Source organism: Zootoca vivipara, chromosome 7 (genome assembly GCF_963506605.1).
Source record: "Zootoca vivipara chromosome 7, rZooViv1.1, whole genome shotgun sequence".
NCBI lineage: Eukaryota > Metazoa > Chordata > Lepidosauria > Squamata > Lacertidae > Zootoca > Zootoca vivipara.
This window is the reverse complement of record NC_083282.1, coordinates 52,084,049-52,100,941: the sequence shown is the minus strand read 5'-3', so window position 1 is coordinate 52,100,941 and position 16,893 is coordinate 52,084,049. Positions and strand designations below refer to the sequence as shown.

Here is a 16,893-nt window from a genome sequence, read left to right as displayed (position 1 = left end):
CTTTTAAGCTCACTGCCTTGCTTACTGGGCAAGACCCCCTCGGTGTGCTGGCACTGGAAGTCTGGGGAGGGTCATATAAGATCTTGCAGTAACTCAGACAGCCCTATGAGATCTCGCAAAAGCATCCTAGAGCCCGCGTGCTGAGCGAGCCTTGCCTGGTAAACAAGGCAGAGAGCTTAAAAGCTCTTTTCACGCCAGGAAAACCCAGGGCAAAAAGAGCTTTTAAGCTCTCTGCCTTGCGTGCATAATATGCTATGCTATTGTACTGTACTTAAAGTGTAAAACAGGCACTAGTGAAATGCAGGAAGTGGTAAGTATCTTGTAGCAGCACACTAGTCTTAGAATGACAAGTCGCAACATTATCTGTTGTGAACTATCCTGAGATCCAAGTATTACGGGTGGTATACAAATTTAATTACTAAATAAATAAATCTGGACCTTCCCAGGATTGAAGAAAAGACAACTACTATATAGGGGTTGGTGTCCAAAGTGATGCCGGAGGGAAGGGCTGAATTGGTGTGGCCATATATAGGCACAGGGAATGAGAAAATCAAGAATGTCTAGGTGTTTTTCCAACTCCAGCACCTTATATTGTGGTTGCATTTACAGGAAACCGTGTCTGAACTGAACAAGAGTTTTCCGTGCCTAATGTTAACTTTTCTTCACAGGAGAAACATTCTGTCAAACTAGGGTCGAAGAATACACCAGGCAGAATTGTATTCCACAGGTGCGTGTCTAATGGAATGCCAGTTGTGGAATGAAAGATCTAGATGCTCTAAACAAGAGTGAGGATGGAGTTGGAAGTAGGTGATGTACTGGAAAGATATTAAGGCTTGTATTCAGCTAATATTTACTCAGAGTAGACCTACTGAAATTAATAGATGTAAGTTAGACATGGCCATTAATTCCAATGGGCCTACTACAAATAAAAGTTAGTTGATTGCAACCCTAACTTTCATAATAATCACAGAAGTGTAGAAAAAATATTTGTGTCTTCTAAGATATTAAAATTTTTGAAGAAACTTCTTCCACCATAACAGCCCCTCAGAGGGAAACAATACACTTACCTTAGAAGATGAACTTTGCTTCTCTACAGGCTCCTCCTCTTCATCAGGGGGAGGCTTGGCAGGAGGCGGCGGACGCTCTCTCTACAGTACAGAAAGTCACTGTCAATATCCTGTGCCAAATTCATTCCCAACTTTCAGATCTTTTTGGAAGCAGCAGGTATGCCCTGGAAGAACTGACCTTGCCTCCCTTCAATACCTCTGTTGATGGCAATTTAATGTTTTAAAATAATTATCTCATTACTGTGTTACAGTTCATGACTAGACTGGCTAGAGAGAATTTGCTAATGTTTGATGATATGGCAGTGCTTTGCAAACCACAGAGCTTCATTGCGGGGCACTGTGATGTACTATCTGCCTGGCACCTATCTTTTCTGTTGTGGCACCACCCTGTGGAACCACTTCCCCTCATAAATCAGGCACACGGCAACCGTGATGTGTTTCTAGTGCTTGCTGAAAGCTTATTTACTTACTCAGGCCTTCGGGGCACATTTATCCGACTCACTGCATTTTAGCTGGTTATGCTTGCTACTGTATCTATAATTCTTTATTGTCTTGATTTTAATGTCTTTGTATTTTAGCTGGTTTTAAATGACCATTATTCACTCTCACAAACATATAATATTAGGTAGTATATGTGGTATTAAGTAAAATATCTGTCTTTGAATTAGTGCCACCAGAGAGATTTTGCATGCACTTTGCACTATCTAATGATTGACTTAGATAGCTAGTTTCAGGCAACCGATATTGGATATATTACATTTCACAAGTACATGGAAAGTTGGCATGGAAATAATGCTCTGGGCACCTTGCTTAAATTCTGCTTCATTAACATCCTAAACCTTCATTATGTTTCTAAAAACCACACCAGCAGACATTAATGCCAGGGTGGGTCAGAAATGAGCATAGAACCTGAGTCAGCAGGGGCGGAGGAAGGGGGTGGGGGTGGGGGTGGGGGCGGACCGCCCGGGGTGTCTTTGCTGAGGGGGTGACATTTGGCAATCGCAGGCAGGCAGTGCACCAAATGTCCGCCATCAGCGGCTCGCTCCGCCCCCGGCTGCAGGGCGCACACATCGCTCCGTGCACCCGAGTGGCTAACCTGCGCCTGGGGGGGCACCCTCCATGCCCCACCCCCCTCGGGAGTGCGCCCGCCCTGGGCAGCGCAGGCATTTGCTCTGCCACTGTGAGTCAGGCAAGGATATGGATCGACATGCACACACCAAATTAAGACTCTATAAGGAAGGCACCCAACAAGCAAGCTGCCTAAAATGCCAGAATATGTGGTTCTTCCTTGGTCTGTATAAAAGGCTTCCTGATCAGGATTGCTCACTAGTATGAGTAACAAGAACACCCTGCTGCAGAGTTCCCTGTCATAGGCCCATCTTCATCTAACTGCCATGCTTTGTGTCCATCTCATGTTATTCTTGCCCCAGATATAAGATGAGCCTGTCTGACACAAAGACTGCCCATGCAAAAACAATCCATGTTCAGGTTTAGTTCACTGTGTGGTTTTGCATTGATTTGTATGCTTATGATATGGAGTAATCAATCTTTGCTTTATTGGTAGATTCCAGACTGCACTAGGCTATAGTGCTATTCTTCTCAGTTAGCTGTTAGCTTTTGTCTGTTTTCCTCTGCTCCATTATTGCTCAATGTGTATTTCTACAGTTTTCTATGAAGCTATTAAGTCAGAAGTAATGAAGGCAAGGTAGCATGCTTCCAATACACAACTGTATATGCTCCACAGTCTGTACAGACCTTGAGATACTAGATCCAGCAAATGCAGCTCCGTTTAGGCAAGACTGCTTTCAGGGAAGCTATATAATTATACTGAAGCTATATAATTATCCTGTAAAGCCCCCAAGCTCCCCCTACTGGATTGCATCTACAAATTCTGTAAAAAATTGATTTGCTCCCAAACTAAAATCATGAACTAACAATGTGACAGAGAAGCCTGGCATTCAACATTCTTTGGATGGAGGAAAGCTGGATGGGAAAAAAATATTTAAATGAAGGTCATGCTCTACACAAACTTCTTTCCTTGTAACTCAGTGACAACCTGAAGTAGCGGTAGCAACATGAAGAGATTTCATTAAAGTGAACACATTCAACAGCCAAATATACTGGTGTAGAATTTCACCAAAATCTGGATAGCCATCACATCATGAAGTTATAATGCTCAAGAGCTCTGGGAGAACATCACGCGTAGCACATGCAGCAGGGAGTGGCTTCCAATTGCTCAGTAAGCAAAGCCTGTTGCAATTATTTAATATTATGGTCAAACTGTACAGCTAGGCTATCAACTTACTGCAAGTGTGGAGAGTGCACAGGCCTGGAGATATATCCCAGACTACTTTCCATAAAAAGGAAACAGACAACACACATCAGGTTACATACAGGCCTCACTCCTGTCACTTTAACACTGGTCATCTCCGCTTCCCTATTCACTGAATCTCTGTCTGAAGATCTTCCACTGGCAAGGCTGTCTAAAGAATGGCAGGATGTTGCATTGTACAAGACTTCATATGGACACTCATCTGGCTTTCCATCAAAATCTATGATCAGCTCTGTCACTGCTTTCTCCACATTCCCTAGAGAAAACAGAAATTGATAAATAATCAACAACAGCTGTAGTGATCCCATGCTGACACACAACTGGAAAACGCCCAGGGACACAGGGATTTGAAAAGGCCCAGAAAACATGCATAATATAGGGACACCAGATTGCAGAAATTAAACAGAAAGAACATTAGATCCAATGAAGGGAGAAGGGAATAAAAGAGAAGCAAGGTCTTTAAGCAGAGGCTTGACAGGCATATGTCAAGAATGCTTTGATGGTGTTTCCTGCTTGGCAGGGGGTTGGACTGGATGGCCCTTGTGGTCTCTTCCAACTCTATGATTCTATGAATATAATTGGGTAGTAAGCAACAGTGTACTAAATGACTGTGTCAGACAAGTAAACATGGGTGCAATATCACCTGCACAAATTTAACTTAACTGTCTTCTATTCCCTTGCTATGCAGATTAACAAAAATTCAGCCTCTTGGGTTCAAATTTCTTTATATCAACTATTCAACAAGTAACACAATACTGGTGGTGATTGCTTAAAAACATCCTTCTTGGATTTATAGGTACTGCCCCAAAAATCTGTACAAACATTAATAGTCAGACTGTAGAAAATGGCATGTTTACAAATAATCACAACAACCTCAATAAAATACTACTTGTTGTAGTATGAGACATGCCGCTCATACACCCTGCAAGAGCATGTGCTATAATAGGTACTGACTACAATTACCGTATTTTTCGCTCCATAAGACACACTTTTTTCCTCCTAAAAAGTAAGAGTAAATGTCTGTGCGTCTTATGGAGCGAATACATGGTCCCTGGAGCCGACTTGCCCAGGGTGAAAAGCAGATTGTGCTTCTTCTTTTTTTTAAAGAAAGAGCTAAAGGCTAACAAGAGGGAAAGAGAACCCGCTCAGCAGCTGATTGCAAGAGATCGGGAGGGAGATAAGAGAAGCTAGCTCCCTTCCCGGCCCCACCCCCTTGCCCAGGCCTCCATTGTTGTGTTTCCCCAGCAACATGTGACTGGCTGATTAGATTATCTGTCTCCCTTTCCTTTCCTAAAGAAGCTGCAGGACTGCGAGTTGAACTCCATAAAAACAGGATTCCCACCCTTTGCAAGGTAAGCTGCACAACTGTGAGCTGATGCTCAAAAAAATTGAGCTTTCCCCCTTTGCAAAAAAAACTGCACAACTGTGAGCTGATCCCCAAAAAAACCAGGGCTTTCCCCCTTTCCTCCTCAAAAAATTAGGTGCGTCTTTTGGTCAGGTGTGTCTTATGGAGCAAAAAATATGGTGAGGTTTTCCTTTCCACCCAATTTCTTACCCTGGGGAACACGAACTGAGGTTTCAGTAGAGGTAGCTGATGGTGGCGGTGTCTTGTCTTCTGCTTTTGCAATCTTCTTCCCTGTTGTGCAATCTGAAAAAATAAAAAGTGCAAATCAGCTGCAGAAACAAAGAATATGTAGAAGCAGCAATGGTAGAGGTCTTACAGAGAACATACCAGCTTATTCAGAACTGACAAATTTAATATGTACTCATTAAACTTGGATGCTACAAATTTGACAAAAAAGTCAAATTGTACTAAGCCCATTATGTCTAGAAACAAATGCTTCGATTGGCCTTGCTTTCTTATTGATGGCATAAATTAATGATGCCAATTTCATCAACGGCATGTCAAGAGCCAATTACAAGGTGTATTATAGTCATACACATCTGAAATTGGATAAGGAAAACTGAAGTGCTAAATAATCAAATTCAACACTCATCATATACCACACACACTTTTACTAGAAGTCAATTTTCACGCCCGCATTAGAGTTCACTGAACAACCCAAAACTTTTATATATTGATTCAGTTAGGCTAAGTCACCACACTTTGTGCATGTGTACAATAATGTTAAGTGGAATTCAAAGTCACACTCTTTCAATCGTTCCCAGTGCAGCTTGCCAGATGGAATGACAACTCCTCTCCTCTACTCGCACACTGCTCTTGTCAGAGCCAAATTTGGGGTGGGGGGATGAGGAGGGGGAGTGGAAGCCCTGTTGCACAAGTGACTTACCTTCAATGAAAGCTGCTATTTGTTGGCTTTTCTGAGATGGAAGCTCCCTCACAATCTCCAAAGCAGTCAGGCCTCTGTTATCTTTTATATTCACATCAATGCCTTAAGACATAATACAGAAAGGGTTACAAATTATTTATCATTAAAATGTGGCTTTATACACAGTCTATCATTAAAAAAAAGCCATGGTCAAATTGTGAACTGTAATGCAGAACACTTAAAAGATGTACAAGCATCCAGGTCATATAAAACATTTTCATACTCAAACCCTGATATAAACATCAGGAAAAGTCCAGGGCTGGTGTAATCCCTTCCTCCCCTCTTGCATGTGCATTCTGCCTTCCTTCCAATGCTTGCTTTAACCATAGTTTAGTATTGCTGTGCTGATGCATACAACAGTTAAAGCAATTCAGGAATCCTAAAGTCATGTAAAGGCTTTTCGTTTTATATTTTTTTAAAAATCTGATCCTGGCAAACCTTAAACGTAATTAAGCCCTGATGTAAATTTGGCACTCAATTGTGGTGAAAGCAAACTGTGGAGAGAATTTGTAGCGCACAAATTCTTGACCTCCAAATGATGATTATGGCTGCATTATATTGCTTATAATAAGGCTTCTTACATAAATAACCAAACCAAACAGAATCCAGGGACACCTTAAAGATTAACCATTTTATTATGGAATAAATTTATACCACGGTAATATTATTCCTCTTTGCTATTTTTGCTATAACATGAATACAACTATTATTCTGGAATAGGAAAAACAATCTCTGTCCTATCGCAGAATTTCTGAATCTGCTGAGAACACAGTCCTAATTATTCCAGCCTTGTGCTATGCAAATAGTCTTTCTGATGGCCAGGCCAAAATTATAAAATTCCCTTCCTTCAAGACATATAACAACCCCCAAACCAGTTTGGGAAGTATAGCAAGATCTTTTCTCTTTGGACTAATTTGTGATGTCTATGATTGTTAAATGTGAAGTTTTAGTAAGTTCTATTTAGCTTTTATTAACATTGATGCTTGGGTATGGAACATAACTTTTAAAAGGCTGATGGAGGGAAAGACCAGAGGCCTAAATACAGCTTATATTGCAGGATGTTTGCAATGAAAGGGAAAAAAAATATTCCTCAAATATTCACTACAGTCTAAAGATCACAGTACAACTGATACATCATTTTAGCAGAAAGATTCTCACCCGCAGCTAGCAGTATCTGTACTACATCTGTTTTGCCAAATAAAGCAGCTTCGTGCAAAGCACTGCCTTTTTCCGTCTGTAAATCAAACACAGCATGAATCCAAGTTGTGAATGCAATCAGAGAACATTGAAGGCAATACTTGCACATACGCAAGGACTCATTTCACAAACAAAGGCCAGCTGCTACAGCTCATCCACAACTAGAAAAAAATCCCCCAAGCTTCTTTACCAGTACTGAGATTCTAGAGTTTAAGGCAGCTTCTTCAAAATTACAAGTAATCACTTTGAACCACATCAGTCAGAAACTACTTAACCTCTAATCCACACCAGAAGCTACTTCACCTCTAATTCAGTCTTAAGAACCTTGTGTGTTTCCCTTTGTGAAAGGAGTAGTAACACAGAAAGGTTGGGAAATTAGTTGAAAATGTAGCCACTTCTGTGAACTTGCTATAGGGGCATGCTTGCCAGAGAGATCACAGCAGTCTGGAACTGAACTTGCAGGTCAACCACCCCTGTAATCCTCAAGGCATTTCCAAAGGAGAGCTCTGATTAGGTTTCATTTAACTTAGTTCCTCTCCCAAGGGAGTTAATGCCAATATCCAATACCCAGAACATTACTTCAATATTAAATTCACAAAACTTCCAAACAAAGTACCTGGTAATTGTTATCCATGCCAGCATCCAGGAGAACATGAACTACAGCTTTATGGCCATTCCTAGCAGCCAGGTGCAAAGGTGTGTGTTTCTTAGTATTGCAGCTTAAAAGATTGGGGTGCGCATTGAGCAACATTTTCACAACTTCTAATCTCCCGTAGAGTGCAGCCAAGTCAAGAGGAGTCTCAAACTTGTTATTGCGCATAGTAGGGTCAGTCAACTCCTCCAGAAGAACCTTCACCACTTCTGTATGGCCATACTGAGCTGCACAGTGCAGGGCCGTCTCATTGTCGTTATTCTGAGATTACACAAATACAAAAACCATTAGGACTCGGATTAAGAGAGAATGTTACCATCTCTAAAATACCAACTCATAGTTATATTTAAAACAACAACTGCCTACAATAAAATGGTTTGATCAAATTCCTTTGTGAGGTTTATGCATTACCCACACTGATAAAAGAACAAAGGGATACAGGCAACAGTGCACAGCCCAATAGTTCATTGTGAGAGAAATAGTAATGCTTCCATAATTCTCCCCTAGTATTTATATTTACTTCATCAATGTTGCAATCAAAGTGAGTCAACTTTGCGTATTTATCCAGATTTCAAGAAACTTAATTTTAATGCACAATGCAATGGCTGCAAGTTCCTTTGCATATACTTTTGTTTATAAAAGTCTATGGAACTTGCCTGCAGTTAATCATAGCTGCCAAGTTTTCCCTTTTCTCACGAGGAAGCCTATTCAGCATAAGGGAATTTCCCTTAAAAAAAGGGATAACTTGGCAGCTATGAGTTAATTAATCTTGTATTCCTACTTTTTTTAAGCAAAAGAAGCTTATTGCGATCCAAAGAAATATGAAACTAGTTCTGTAAGACAGGCTTCTCTTGAGCAATAGGCCCCTATGCCACAACTGCTTCTTGAAACAAGAGGAAGTTTCAAATACTGTACACAGTTTGTGGTATCATAGAATTGTGGAGTTGGCAGTTTTGCACTGGACAAGGTGTAATATAGAGTACTTTGTAGTTTAATCCTGCATGCTATGGTTTGGGACCACATGAAAGCATGGCAAAAATGGCCAAGGCAGAAAGAAGCTCAGATCTACATTCAGGAGCATGCTGCAAACAAAAAGGAAATTAATATGAACAATGACACATATGCACAAAATCTGAAAAACTGGGGGCGGGGGTGAGTACAAGTGCTCATGAATTGCCAAGTAACAGCCCAAGCTGAGGAATTGCTGGGGGGGGGGAGAGGGGGGAGGGAGATTTACAGCAAAGGTGAAACTAGATGAGGTAATGCAACATTAAGAGCAAGCACAGATATTCACAAGGAATAAAGAGAGAGGGCATATGGCTCAGAGTTTATAATTAAGATGTAGCACTTAAGAGCAGATACCAAAGAATCTTGATGTATTTTGACAGAACATTACATATGAATCATATATCATGTGCCACAGGAGTCAACAACATCAGGAAAATAAATCAAAAGTGCTGGCTTCATTCTACTCTGCATACTTTACAGCCTCTAGTATTATGCAGAGCTGGTTGTAGTCTTTCCCCTCCATGCTCCCTGTTAATATCTGGTTAACATGAATATTAATTGAAGAGACAAGAAGATACTAAGAAAAGAGGGTGTGTATGATATTTAAGGCAGCTACATTATCATATTTTAATGTTTTAAATCAATAGACGATTTACATTTAAATTTGCATATAAACAATATGAGAATATAGGTGCATCTGAGATGCACATAAGAATTTATAATTTAAAAAGGAGCTCCCATTAGATTTTTAAGCCTCTGGAAAGTGGCTATATTATGTTTTCCGCTCCAGCTCAGCATCTGATTCTGAAGGAATTTTTGTAATAAATGTGAAGTTACCACTCCTTAAGAAGCTAATCCTTAGTCTCTGATTTCCTCACACCCCAAAACCATAAGGACACTTAATTTTCAGCCTCAGAGATCAGCTAGAGCTGACTAATGCAGAAAAATGCATAATTTTTTCGGATGGACTTAAAGCATTATCTCCTCATGTCAGAGAGCCTCAGGTTCAAAAGACTTCAGAAAATTCTTGTAAGGAGCTGCGAGAAAATGATGGCTCTAGTATATTCCCAGTTGCCTGAGAAGCCAAAAGGAAGTTCTTCCTGTACCTGCTCCCCATAAAAGTAAAAGGTTGGGGAACGTCTTTCATTTGAATGCATCTGATTATTTAAAAGTATTTCAACACCAGTTGATATTTAAGAATTCTAAAGCAGTATCTTATATAATAAAGTCCCTGTGTCTCTGCGTCCAGTCCCTGTGTCCGCGCTAATGCGCATGTGCCCCACGGACACAGGGACTGGACGAAGAGGCAGGATGTACACATGCGCGCACTCTCTCCCCCCCTCAACCCTCTGCCTCCCGTTTCCCTGCGGTGGCAGACCAAAATGACGGCATCGATGCCGCCATCTTGGTCCACCGCTGCCTCCTCCTCCTGGCAACCCTACCTGGCCCGTGGGAGGAGCGGCGGGGCCGCGGCCTTCCCTCCCTCTCTGCGCTCGGCCGCGGGACACGACGGGAGAGCGATTTTGTTTAATTGTGTTCCCGGCGTGCCCCGCGGCCGAGCACAGAAAGGGAGGGAAGGCTGCGGCCCCGTCACACCTCTAGCGCCTGTTTTCTTAACAGGCTGAATGAGACTATACAGCATAAAAACAATAAAGCACTATCATTTTCAGAAGGTAAAATTAAAAATGTTTGGTTTTCCAAAAGCAGTTCATGTTCTTCTTCATCAAACGTAGAGGTGCCAAGCTAAATGTTTTCCAATCACAAACATATTTTTAAGACCCCCTCACTGAAGAATTTTTTTAAAAAATCAAGTTTAACCCTCTAAAATGACATGTCCTAAGGATGACTACTGTACATCTCTACAATCTCCTGCTAGACATCTAGTTTAGTTAACTACTACTGATATCAGCTCACATCTAGAGTCACTGCCGTTCATATTAATGGTATATAAACTACAGTCAGCTGAAAATGTATATACGGTAACATGTATAGATAAATCCTGTTTATGTATTGTTATGGACATGAATGTCTCCCCTGATAACAGGGCAAAGAAATGCTCCTTAGCACTGCAGATCCTGGAGTACTGGAACCCCAACATTTCATGTACTGTTGCATCCTCTTCAATAGCCCTACTGAGGTGAACTGTTCATGCATTGTATCAACAATATAATGCCCCTCCTCTACCTTCTGGCTGCTACTGCCTGTGTGTTTCTTGCAAGATCAAGTTATGAGCCTGATCTCTACCCCAGCTTATCTAAGGCCACTGCATGAAACCTTGGAGAGTCAGTTCTTCCCTTTCCTGAAGCTTTCTCTCCTTGTAGCTTCCTATCCTTGTAGAAATGAGGGAGAAGAATCATTTCAAGCCTTACTGCTGCTGGAACTTAGAGAATTTATGTAAAGGACTGTGTTCCTTGCAGCAGTTAACAAGCTTTGACCCCTATGGGTTCTGGAAAGCCTGAATACATAATTTAATACATTCAGATTTTCTGCCTTTAAGGAACTTGCTAAAACCTTTGACTGTAGTAAATAGTATTGCAGTATTAAGAGTAAATGTTTGCAAGTCTTTAAAAAAACCCATTCTATCATATTGTATATTTAACAAAAATCTAGAGATCAGTCTCGCTATTTTCAAATGAGACATATGCAACAAGTGAACATGCTGAGCAGAAAGAAAGGAGAGGTCTGAAGTAGGTTCTCTACATATTAAAACACCAACACACTAAAGATATTTAGATGGGTAACTTATTCTTTAAAATGATCTCCCCTGCTCATCAGCCAGGTCAGAACTGTGCATACACGCTCCCTTTATACTGCCTCTGATTACTGGCAGCAGATAGCATGCAGACACAAGCCATTGTGCCAAGTGGATTGTTTTCCTTGGGCTTGACAGGTATAGCAGTTGGGAGAGAGTATGTATTATTGGAACCCAACTCTTCCCACTCTCTGGAGACATGCCAAACAGACCAATTCTGGCTTGAGCAATGGGCTGCAACAGGCAGCCACAAAGTTCATGATGCAAGGTGCACTGAGACAGACACATGAGAAAATTGTTTCAACGCACATTTCCCTTGCTAGATCAGAAACGGTGAGTGTAAATTTGATGCCCATCCAATGCACATTCAAGTGTGCACTCCACTGAAAGCAATGTAATGTTGACTGGCAACCTCCAGATATCAAATGCATCTGATTTAAGATCATAATTCCTAATCCTACAAGTGATAAGCATACAGAAGCAGGTTCTCCTTACTTGCACTGGGACAAGGAAGTGTTGGTTGGGGGTGAAAAGGGAAGGGGGAAACTGGGGGGGGGTAATAATGTTTGCTCTGCTTCTTGCCCTGTTCCACCCCCCCCCAACCCACACCAAGGGATTCACATGTAAAAAGGCAGTGGCTTGCCATATAGCAGACTGGAGCAAAGGGGAAAAAAGACACAACCCTCTATTTGTCAGGGCCCTACATTTGTACTTTATAACATTCAAGATCAAACATTACATCATGTATGTGAAGGGGGTCAAAATAAGTTGCTGAAGTATTTTTCAAATGGAGAAAATATGTTTTGAAGTTTTTTCTCCTTGACATATGAATGGACTTGTTGTAAGTCCCACCAGAAGGAAGCAAAAAGCAAGAAGAAGAAAATCAACCTGTCTGAAGCAAGCTTTCACTGTATGACAACCTACAACTGAAAGCTCTACTGATGGGTATACAAAATGGCATACTTCTACTGTTTCTGTATGCAGTCTGTGCAGGTTTATAATAGACTTTCATAGTTTTATTTTTTTTTTCTGCTCCCACAGAATGCTTAACAAAGGATATTTGTGATAGTGAAATGAAATTACTATTTAAAATTTCCTAATTTATTATACATGTTAAAGAGACCTAGATTAGGTTTGAAATGTCACTTGATTTTAAAAGCACATTAAGTCCTCATTAAAATTTTATTATGTTTAAAAGTTCACTAAGTCATAGGAATGCAAAGTTATTTAAGAACCAAGGAAGAGCCTGCTGAATCAGGCCAATATCCCATCTAGTCCAGCATCCTGTTTTCACTGTGACCAGTCAGATGCCTTTTTGAAGCCTGTAAGCAGCACATGAGCATAAGAGTGCTCTACTCATCTGCAATTCCCAGTAACTGGTATTCAGAGGCATACTGCCTCTGTTTCATGGGCATAAGCATATTTGACTCAGAGTAGCCTGCATATGTGAATATTCAATACATCTGCCCTTGCCACAAGCACTACCCTTGCTTGAAACTATTTGCCATTTCCTCCCCTCTATCTGGAAAATTTGTCCCACTACATCTCATTTTTAAAATGTAGAAATGATTGCACAAACATCAAAAGTAAATTGTTACACTTTAGAATTGAATACTGTAGAATCCCCCCCAAGTGTTTCATTTTACCATTATAAAATAAAAACTTCATGTAAGTAAAGTTTCTGTACGTTGTGTGTTAGGGACTTTTCAGTGTGGAGTAAAAATGACTGAGGTGGAACATGATATAGATGAATAAAGTTATGGCATGGAGAAACTGGATTCAAAGAAACCTGCCCATTTCTCACAGTACCAAAATTTGTGGTCATCCAATAAAATTCGCTAATAATGGGTTCAGGGCTGACAAAAGGAAATAGAATTATGCACAATATATAATTATGGAATTAACCAGTATAACATATGGTGAGGCGGAACTTTTAGATGCCTTTATAAGTGTTCAATTCATGGAAGCTGGATCTATCTATTAACTAGTGGTGGGGAACTGAATCCAGCCAGTGGGCCAAATCTTCATCTCCTCAACCCCCTACAAGTAAAATGTGACAGGTGGGTGGGGCTGTTCACCTGTCAATCAACTCACATCATTATGATGAGGTGACCAGTTTTCACCAACATGGCTTGTAGAGGTCTGTCTGCGGTGCTTTGAAGCCCCAACAATCAACTGCACAAGACTCTATGCAGGCAGTGAACACCAGCTGGTAGTTGTGAAGAGCCACACAGCAATTTCAAAGTCCTGAGCTTAGTGCCCTATAAGTGGTGCCTGCAAACCCCTTTTTGGTCCAGCTATGTATTTTGCCTGCCACACACCTGACATCAGGTGAGTGTGGCTTTGCAAAAATAGCCTCACAAGTCATTTATGGAACTTCTTTCCAGAGGATATTTTGTCTGCTCCCACAGTGAATATTTATATATAAAGTCAAAACATTGTTCACCCCAGGCTTTGTTTCCTATTTCATATGTGGTCCCTTTAGCATTTGCACTGTTGCTTTTCTGTATCTTATGTAATGATTTTATGACTGTCACTTATCTTAGATGGATATTTAATGATTTCTAATATGAAGCTGCCCTGTACTCCAAATGGGAGGAAGGGCATGATATAAAAAGAACAAGCAAGCAAATAAAATGCACCATATTTTCATGGCAAGTTGTGAAAATTTGTGACTCCATAAACAGCATGGGCATTTACTTTCCATTTAATGGAGAAAAGCGGCTATTCAGTAACCACCAGTCCTTCCATCTGAAAGCCATGGAGACTTGCTTCACATGAGACTTGCACTAGCCTTGTGGATTTTGACATTGCTGCTGTTGTTAAAATTCCCTCGACATATCAAAATTGCCACTTTTTTGGGGGGGGGAGCATAGAGCCTGCTCAGACTCACAGGATCAGTTTCATAATTCTTTGGCTCCTAGCGCTAGACTTCAAGTAAATGATCTTGCTTTCTGTTCTTGCATGTGTCCAGAGAGCCAAAACAAAATTCAGTTCCACAATTGCCTCTTTGTTCTACACAGATTTAAGTTTTGTGGTGCAAAAGGTCCATAGGCTGTATGACCAAATATTTTGGATTACACTCTTGGATAGTGTAAAAGGGTTGTATCAAATAAAGTTGTTCTGGACTTCCACTCGCGCAACAGAACTTCTCCTCTTTCTCCTCTCCTCATGCATCCCTTCAAATCTGCTCTGGAGGGTTGAGGGCATATGGGGAAAGAGAAGGAGAGAAAGTTGCACAAGCAGAACTCCATGAGCTGCTAATGAAACAATGTTGTTGGATGCAACCCAGTGCTCTATTTAGTTGCAAACCAATTTTAATTATTTGAGTAACCAAATATATGAATCACCAAAGAGAAAAGTTGGTTTAAATCCATTGATCTTCTTCCTTAATTATTTAAAATACTGGGATTGTATCCAAATGCTGCCCCTGCAGAAGTAGAAAAGCTTTTGATCCAGAAGGCAACATCCACTAATGGAGGGAAAGCAGATTTTACAAAATTCCCCTACTTCATACAGTCCAAGCCCTCTCAACATTTCTTCTAGATGGTTTCCCAACCCTCTAGTCGGGACACTGGGAAACTAGCAAAAAAAAAATGCCTCCCTTCTTCCTCTGTTAGTAGACAATTCCCACGGGAGCAGGAGCACCAGGAAAACCAACTGGCTGATGCAAATATTGGCCACCATGTTCTTCACGATCCCATAAGAAAGGCTGTTACATGTATCATAAAGTGTGATATACAATCTTTATGAGTGCCAAGGAAGTGGGGAGCACAGTTTCTGAAGGACCCCAATGCCCCCAAATCCTCACTGGTACTTGGCAGGGGCAAAGTCCAAGCAAGCAATTTAGTGATGCAATCACAAGAACTTGTGCATTATTATTCCTATCACAGTAGGTCATTTACTATACTTATGATTGGGTCATACTGTATTAAAAGCTCTGGTGCATAGTTTACGTCCCACATTTCCTGTAATAGGAATCTACTTGCAAAAGTGCCTTCCTATTAATTTCAAACCATCATATTTTAGTGTATGTAAAGCCATGCAGATGAAGCACAGTAAGGTTTTAGTTGGCCCTTAACAGTAGTTGCGTAGGTATAACAGAAGAGCTCAGTCAGCCTGGTATTAAAAAACTAAATAGAATGCTTTATATTATTTCTTTGGAGCTTGATTATAACAGTCAATTAAATAGTGTGGTTCAAAATATACTACTGGACTGCATATGCAGTAACCTCAGATCTCCTTCAATGATTCTCAAAAGTTTTGTTTCATAAATTATGCTTGTACTTTATAAAAGAGGAACTGCTAGAAGCAAGGGTGAGATATAGGCAAGACTGAGAGAAAGCAACATTTAGATGCCACAATGCAACCAATGAAGCAAGAAAGGATACATATACACACAGGTATTGTTGTTCTCAGTCAACCATTACCAGAAATATTCTGGAATTCTACAATGTGACCCTCAATCTAGGTTTAGAGTGGTGTGTGGAAGAAGCACTCTCACTGTTTATCCCTTTCTTATTAAATGTGGGAGCCAATACTGAAACATTGTGAAATCATCTGTTGAAATTCTGCATCCAGGCTGGGAACTGACCAGCATCCCAACTATAGAATATCGAAGAATGGGAGGAAACCCCCCTAAATATCAAGTAGAATTCCCCCATCCAGACTATCAAAGGCTGCTTAACATAAATTCCACAGTAAATTGTTTGCATTTACAATCATGACCCTCCCCTCCTCACAAGTAGGCATCACCAACCAACTAGATGATAATGCACCTAGAAGCACAAAAATACAACGCGGAGAAATGATGTAGTGAAATAGTGGCAGAGAAGTACACACCTTGGCATTGATATAGGGGTCAAAGGGGCCGTACTTTTTGAGTTCTTTGATCTCAAGAGCATTCTACAAAAAGGAGAGGAAAAGAAAACGTGATGATGAAATGGGCAAGATATAGCAACAAAGCAGTGAGTGACTCTGAACGGGAGGAATGACAGAACACGACAATATTTCATTCCAATGAAAAGCAATTAATCACACTGGCCATTCCAGCTGTCAATAACTGCACCATGCACATCATTTTAAAGATAGCATGCAAACGTTATGTGACAATCTTTTACAGTTCACTGTTTAACATTTTTTATATGTTTTGTCTCATGCTAGCCACAGATTGCAAGATCATTCACTTTCATATGGCCCCTTCCAATAACACTAGAGAATGGTGAACAGTGTTATAAACTTAAATGCTGTTGACTGGAACAAACTAAATGATCACAGCTGCGCTTGAGAACATGATGAGCCCAGCCGAAATTTTAAAAAAAGATTTGCCAACAATATAATCAAATGCCATTTTAACACACACATTGAGCTATTTTCATATGAAGAATATTACTAATTAGCAATTGAACAGCACTGCTGACTTTCTTTTCAACTAGAGATTTTATTCCTATAATAGACTATTTATGGGAAACATCACAAAGCTACATGACTTCATAGCTGTTAAACCCCCACAATCATGGAATTTTATCTTTAATTGTGAACAAAGTGTGCTGCCC

General features: G+C 40.5%; 1 protein-coding gene across 12 annotated transcripts in view; it reads right to left on the bottom strand.

Moving 5' to 3' along the window:
* Positions 1–16,893, bottom strand: part of ANKS1A (ankyrin repeat and sterile alpha motif domain containing 1A) — a 117,952-nt gene that overhangs the window by 72,601 nt on the left and 28,458 nt on the right. For 9 of the 12 annotated variants that reach the window (XM_035123318.2, XM_035123322.2, XM_035123319.2 and 6 more), the window contains 7 exons: positions 16,181–16,243; positions 7,543–7,839; positions 6,888–6,963; positions 5,691–5,792; positions 4,955–5,047; positions 3,462–3,655; positions 1,068–1,148 (listed from right to left, as the gene is read on the bottom strand). In XM_035123318.2, the coding sequence (XP_034979209.1) occupies positions 1,068–1,148; positions 3,462–3,655; positions 4,955–5,047; positions 5,691–5,792; positions 6,888–6,963; positions 7,543–7,839; positions 16,181–16,243 (906 nt within the window). The remainder of the gene's footprint in view (positions 1–1,067; positions 1,149–3,461; positions 3,656–4,954; positions 5,048–5,690; positions 5,793–6,887; positions 6,964–7,542; positions 7,840–16,180; positions 16,244–16,893) is intronic. The other 3 variants (XM_035123325.2, XM_035123332.2, XM_035123334.2) reach the window with 1 other exon arrangement.